Raw genomic sequence first — 6,843 nt, 5'->3', positions numbered from 1 at the left:
TCTAATATGAAAACAAAAGAAAATATATATAATTATTGGAACTCGATTGAATGCACCCACCTTAGTTGATGACGAAAACAAGACACGAGTCAAAGTGACACCTATCCATTCTTTCTTCGTGTCAGCCGACTTTTCTCTCTCACCGGATCTGTCCAAACTACATGACGAACGCAGTGACACCATCGTCCCTCACCGTCGATGGGCCCAACCACCTACGCGTCACCTCCTCATTCGCACAATCCACCCCTCGCACTTTTTGTTGTTTTACAGTTTGCACAGAAAGCGAGAGAAAATTCAGGGCTGCGGTCAATACTCAGTTTCTCAATACCCCAGGAACAACCTCGAATCAAAGCCTTCTTATCCAAGCAACTCATTCTCTCTCATGCTCGTTCCACGAAGCCACGTTTTCAACTTGTTCCAGATTCAATCCTCCACGTGCTCCCCTCCGTGTTTATATATATCTCTCTCGGTTGTTAATCATATAGCTGCTGAAGAAGAAGAACGAGAACCAGAACCAGAAGCAGGAGATTTGAAGAAAAAAGGAAGACCAATTGAGGTTTAGAAGAAGTGATTACTGTTTACTGATTAATCATTCTGTGAAAGATCTCTTGTGAGAATGACTTGCGATAATTTGGAGTTGCCGCCGGGGTTCAGATTCCATCCGACGGACGACGAACTGGTTATGCATTACCTATGTCGAAAATGCGCATCTCAACCGATTTATGTTCCGATTATAGCAGAGATTGATCTGTATAAGTTCGATCCATGGCAGCTTCCTGGTAACTTAATTTAACTTCTCCTTGTCCTTCACTCCTCTTTCGATCATGGATGTTTGTTTTCGCGATTTGGATCTGATGGAGGATTCGTTTTTGTTTATGGATTGATTTCGACAGATATGGCTTTGTATGGAGAAAAGGAGTGGTACTTCTTCTCACCTAGAGACAGGAAATATCCCAACGGATCACGTCCCAATAGAGCCGCCGGAACTGGTTATTGGAAAGCCACCGGAGCCGATAAGCCAATCGGAAAACCAAAGCCGGTTGGGATCAAGAAAGCGTTGGTGTTCTACGCCGGAAAAGCTCCCAGAGGTGTGAAAACCAATTGGATAATGCACGAATATCGTCTCGCCAACGTCGATCGCTCCGCCGGAAAACGAAACAACAATCTCAGGGTATGAATTATTATCATCTCCAGAAACTCCAAAAAAATTAGTATCTTTTCTCGAAAAAGTTAACTTATCAAATTCTGATCCTCTTTTTGTATTTTGCAGTTAGATGATTGGGTACTTTGTCGAATCTACAACAAGAAAGGTACTCTCGAAAAGCACTATGTGAACGATAATCAATTTTCCGACATGGAAGTGGAAACGAAACCCAAAATTACACCGTATACCCCTACTCCACCACCGCTACAACCACCGTCGACAACCGTACCCCATCACGTCACGAACGACGTATTTCACTTTGACACATCCGAATCGGTTCCCACTTTACATACGGATTCAAGCCCTGAACACGAAAGGGAGGTAGAAAGTGACCCAAAAAGAAGAAATGATTTCCAATTCAATTACATAGACCCGTTTCAAGATGACGCTTTTACCCCTACACCATCGCAATATTACAATGACTATCAACTCTCTCCTTTACAAGACATGTTCATGTACACACCCAAGCCCTTCCAGATGTGAGAAGATTTCATGAGTTCACCATGTGCACTTGATGACAGTATTTTGTACTGTTGTTTAAGCGTAAAGTACATATCGAGAAATTTGGGCCAAAGTTGAAGATTCTATGTATGTATGTATATCAAGTAGAAATGGCCCATTCTTGAATTGGGATAAGACAAGTTGAAGGGTATAATGGGTACAATTTTGTGTGGGCAAATGGGGCAAGTTGTTGGAAGCACAAATGGTTGATTTGGGGGGACACCTAATGGGTAGAGTAGTAGTAGAATGGGCAAATTGCCATAGATGCAAGAATTCTTGGTCGTGGCATAGTTTTGCCCAAATGTAGAACACATTCATTTCCTTTTTAGACTTGTAATTTGATGAAAAAGGGAATGAAATATAAATGTTAAATGTGTTGGTTTTTACATCTTTAGGTTTAATATTCTATTGTATGCATATATATGGTGTAAATGTTTGAAGCATATTTTCAGAAGAATTTTGTGAATTGTAGTTTTGTTTTTGGAAACGGTAAATGATTCAACGGAAGTCTACACATAATATTTCAACGTACACCTTGAGATCGAGCTTCAGAAAGCGGGCAAACCCAGCCCCCATAGAGATTTTCAAGGAGAAATTCCCCACATGCAGCACTGAAAGATGTATCCCCCAAGGTTTGAAACCAGGACCTCGACCACACATGGGTATAAAACCCACTCATTAATCCAGGTAGGCTGGACATCCGTGAATTGTTGTTTTTATTGTCACTAACATGTGTGACAACTAGAAATAGAGCACGATATAACTAGTCCAAAAAAAATGAATTAGAGTCGATATTTTGAACTAGTAGTTTGAACAATAATGTGATAAGTAGAAATAAAGCACGATATAACTAGTCCAACAAATGAATTAGAGTCGATATATTGAACTAGTAGTTTGAACAATAGTTATCATATAATAACAAATACTTGTGTAGTTTGGTGGTGTTCTCGTCTTTGTGTAAGCTTGAATATGAAAACTTGTTATAATTTGTTAATTTTAATAGTTTATTTTTAATTTTGTGTTTGTTTGGATTATTCAAAATGTGATTGTTACTCTATCACCGCCGGACCACAAATCACGTCCATTTTGTGGACCACTAAGTTCGATATCCCGAACCTATAAATTTAATAGCATCTTCGATAAGATTATTATTATTATTATTAATTATTATAAAATCTCAACATCATTGAAATGGACAAAAAAAACCCTTGTTGACTACTTTATATATATATATATATATATATATATATATATATATATATATATATATATATATATATATATATATATACACACACACACACTAGCCGTTTACCCGCGCCAAGCGTCGGGTGCGAATTTTATTTTTTATTTTTTTCAGAAATTAGTTTCCAGAGACGATTAATTTCCTTTTGGTGGTGTTTGGGGTTTATGTTGTTTTATGGTCTCCGTATTAAGGATTTATCGTTTTCCAGGAGGAGCTTAGTTCCTTGTGAACCGGAAAGTGGTAAGTCATTTTTTGATCAAAAGCCACCTAACCGAATAACATGTTTCCGTCGGTTCCTTCAAAGTAAGCATGATTGAAAGATTTTCTTTTTAAGCTTAAATAATGAATATCACATTTATTACTCCAAAATTCAAAGTAATAAGCAACAAAAGACATCATGAAATTAGTTACAAAGATAACTCATACCTCATGTTTAAGAAAAAAACCTTTTTGAATTTTTTTTATCCAATTTTCCTTGATTTTGACCGACATACCCTTATCAATCCAATTCCAAAACCTTTTCAACCTCATTTAACCTTTCAAAAAATTGATTTTTAACATCCGTAAAGAAACTCCAACAATTCAACATACTCTTAAATTCATACAACCGAAATTCTTGTATTTCCAATAATGACCAAACTATCCTTTACAAATTAAAAACTACCGGAACAATCTTAACAAAAAATATTTTATCAAGTCATATCTCAAATTAAGAAAAATCCTAACAAACTTCCAAGATGTGATCCGCTTTCCTTTCCTATTTGGTGTATTCTTTCTATCCAGAGTTAGTTTTGTCCCCAATCTACAAAAAAAAAAAAAAAAAAAAAAAAAAAAAAAAAAAAAAAAAAAAAAAAAATTCATTCATTGGTCTTTTTTTTTAATTCCTATACCAATGGAACGAACCATTCCTTCTCAACCCTGAATCGATCATACACAAAACATTAGCTAAAGATTGATTAATAAATTAAGGTTATAAGGAAGTAAACACCACCTTACAACTATGAAATTATAGATCTTGGGTGCACACCCTAAGCCGAATCTACCTGATATCAAATATGGGAATCAAAAACAAAAGATTGTTAGTTGGCTAATAAACAAATGTTTGAAAGTATGTTGTTATTATAGTTAGAAAACAAAAAAATGCAATTGAAAGAATACTAAAAGAAAAACAAATCAATAATCTAAAAGAAATTACTAAATTGAGAAATTTCCACTGAGACCATAACAGATCACATTTGATTCTATTCAGATAATTTTCCAATTGTTGTTTGGTAGTAAAATATTTGAGGATTAACCATGAGCAAAACCATAGGACAGAAGAGACATTTTATAGAAAGCCTAGACATATGAATATGACATTAAATAAAAAATAGTCATGGAAAATAGTAACACCTGCTGTTTTCCCCTCATCTCCGTCAACTTCAAAATTTCACCAGTTCTAACCCATCACCTGCTTCTGCAATTCATTAAAGATTAATTAAAACCCATATTTTCCTACATTATAAATAAACCACATCAGAACATTTTTCTTTCACTAATAAACTAAACATCACAACAATATATTTGTAAACTTGACTGATAGAAGAATATAAACAAATTGCAAGATGCAACTTGACTAATAGGAATTTTTAATCATCATCAAAATGCAACTTGATCGCATCATGCTTTAAATCTTCAACATTTTAACAATTAGTGTCACTCTCTTTCAATTTGAAGGTATATTAGACCCATTAAGTCTTTGTTGAGGTTGCTAGTGAGATTGTTGAAATGTAGGCCAAGCAGCTACCAAAAGTTGTTTCCACCTTCATACACTGTTTCGTTTTGATTAATAGAATGAACTGCAAATTATATTAATCGTAAAATAAAATCAAATAACAACATATAAAACAAAACTATTGACATTTTTAATGAGAAAATATTACCTTCTCAACATCAACCCTACATCAGAATCAGAAAGCACATGTAAATCAAAATCAAGAATTGGGAAAAAAATCGAAATAAAATCTAAATGAGTGGGAAGGGGATTTCTACATATGAGAAGGTAGAAACCCAAAACAATAGGAAATCAAAACCAGAAAATGAATTAAAGATTCCTATTGTTTCAAAGTGTTCGTCTTCATCTTCAAGACCTTGAAGACGACGACTTTCCCACAGGGGCCCAAAATTACAAAAACCGAAGAGGATGTCAAAATCAAGACCTTGTAACAATAAACATTGGGAATAAAAAAGTGATTTATGTGAAAAAGGATATTAGGGCTTGAAAATCAAACAATAAATCGAAAAGAACAGGTGAAGAAGAGAGAAACAGAGCATTAATGTGATACCTTGGAGCAAGAGTCTAGCGATCTGAAAGTGAACCAATCAATGAAGGTATTGCAGGTTATAAAGGGTCGACATGTGTGATGACAGCAAGATTGAGTGGTGGTGGCCGGGATATGGCACCAAAAAGGAGTTTGTCGATAGCCTGCAAAAAAACACTCATTTTTTACTCGTTAACCTGCAACAAAAAAAAAAAATCATAAGTCGTGAATCTACCTTGCTTTAAAACGCATACCAGACTTGGGTGGTGTTGGTGTGCCTGAGTCGTATGGATTAGGATCACAGGGGTTATTTAACCCTATTAAACAAAATAAAAACCCAAAACAGTAGCATAAGTAGTATTATGAAGTATTTACCTTCAACCATCGTATGGATTAGGATCACAAGGGCGTCGAAGAAAGAGATATCTGACAGACGGATATAACCAGGAACGACGTTGGAGTGGCTGTGTTTGTGTTTATATATGCGACGTGGTGGAGGCAAGTGATCGGAGACAGCAGACGACGGTGGGGGAAGAATTAGGTCGACAATTCGATGAAAGTGGTAAACGGGGGAGGTAATAAATAGTAGTTGACCACTTAGGGTTTCAGTGAAAGAGTAAGGCAGAGAAAGGGAACCGATTTTGGAGAGAGTGTGATAGGGTTCCGAGAAGATTTCAAAAATACAGAATTCAGATTTTGAAATACGATTGAATGGTAGGTGGTGGTCATCGTTAGGTTGGATTTGGGGAGTTTTTGTAAAGGGTCCTTCTGGTAGTGTTCTTCCGAATATGTATCTTGAAACTCAAAGTTGTAGAGGCTTTGACTATGTTGGATGTGAGTAGATGAAGGTGTAAAGATGCAGAGAGCATGAAGCATATCAAATACGAAGATTGAAACTGTGAGGCAGGGGTTAAATGATGGTGGTGACAACGACGAATTTAAGAGTTTTAACTTTTAAAGAGTGAGATGATTCTGATTCAATCGGCTTCCTTCAAGGGATGACCGATTCAACTTTGACCGATTCAGTTGGGGGAATTGAGTTCGTTTAGTTACAGGGGATAAGAGTGAGATATAACAGGAGCTGGTATGTTATTTGAACTTTTCAAGAGTGAGATATAACAGGAGCTGGTATGTTATTTGAACTTTTCAATTATTGACTGGATACGATTTATTATTCTCTAATGCATAAAGTTATTGTATATGATGCTTTAAGGGTTGTACCTCTTAAAATTCAACATTTGAGGCTAAATGCTTATCAAGGTACTAGCCCTCTACCCGCGCTAAGCGACGGGTGCGGATAGTTTTTTCAGAAATTAATTTCAGATGCGATTAGTTCTTTAGCGCAAATAAATAGGTGTTTTACGCGTCGCTAATTCATGATTTATAAATGTTTTTTCCTAATCTGGTAAATGTTATAAAGTTTTTAATGTATTAGTTTCAGAGGCTAAATGTTTTTTTTCCTATTTTTCTACATATACATACATTTATAAATCATGAATTTGATGTTTACAAGTTCAAACATCAAAAATACACATAAAAATAAGTTGTAGATGAATCAAAATACATTAAAATAACACATAACCAAAAGTTTT

General features: G+C 35.5%; 1 protein-coding gene and 1 long non-coding RNA gene across 5 annotated transcripts; one reads left to right on the top strand and one right to left on the bottom strand.

Moving 5' to 3' along the window:
- Positions 1-349: 349 nt before the first annotated feature.
- Positions 350-1,824, top strand: LOC145167112 (NAC domain-containing protein 2-like). The gene is made up of 3 exons (XM_079086205.1): positions 350-779; positions 894-1,171; positions 1,271-1,824. The coding sequence occupies exons 1-3, from the start codon at positions 617-619 to the stop codon at positions 1,685-1,687; spliced, it is 858 nt and encodes a 285-aa protein (XP_078942331.1). The 5' UTR covers positions 350-616; the 3' UTR covers positions 1,688-1,824.
- Positions 1,825-3,513: 1,689 nt separating this feature from the next.
- Positions 3,514-6,338, bottom strand: LOC145167111 (uncharacterized). Of its 4 annotated transcripts, none has more exons than XR_013740902.1 (6): positions 5,627-6,338; positions 5,276-5,448; positions 4,874-4,889; positions 4,344-4,789; positions 3,943-3,994; positions 3,514-3,753 (listed from the first exon to the last, which is right to left on the bottom strand). It is a non-coding gene; the product is annotated as an uncharacterized LOC145167111 (long non-coding RNA). The 4 variants fall into 4 exon arrangements; XR_013740901.1 differs by lacking the exon at positions 3,514-3,753 and adding an exon at positions 3,764-3,869; XR_013740899.1 differs by lacking the exon at positions 3,514-3,753 and having other exon boundaries at positions 3,764-3,994.
- Positions 6,339-6,843: the final 505 nt, after the last annotated feature.

Source organism: Lactuca virosa, chromosome 3, assembly GCF_052849685.1.
Source record: "Lactuca virosa cultivar CGN04683 chromosome 3, Lactuca_virosa_CGN04683_v6, whole genome shotgun sequence".
Taxonomy (NCBI): domain Eukaryota; kingdom Viridiplantae; phylum Streptophyta; class Magnoliopsida; order Asterales; family Asteraceae; genus Lactuca; species Lactuca virosa.
Note: the sequence above shows the minus strand (reverse complement) of the source record. Positions and strands in the feature narration are given on the sequence as shown.

What these genes read in the sequence shown, in the direction of transcription:
- LOC145167112 (XM_079086205.1), top strand. Translation starts at nt 617, where the DNA reads ATGACTTGCGATAATTTGGAGTTGCCGCCGGGGTTCAGATTCCATCCG. An exon ending in CGATCCATGGCAGCTTCCTG is followed by an intron (nt 780 to 893) that starts GTAACTTAATTT and finishes TGATTTCGACAG; the next exon opens with ATATGGCTTTGTATGGAGAA. An exon ending in AACGAAACAACAATCTCAGG is followed by an intron (nt 1,172 to 1,270) that starts GTATGAATTATT and finishes TGTATTTTGCAG; the next exon opens with TTAGATGATTGGGTACTTTG.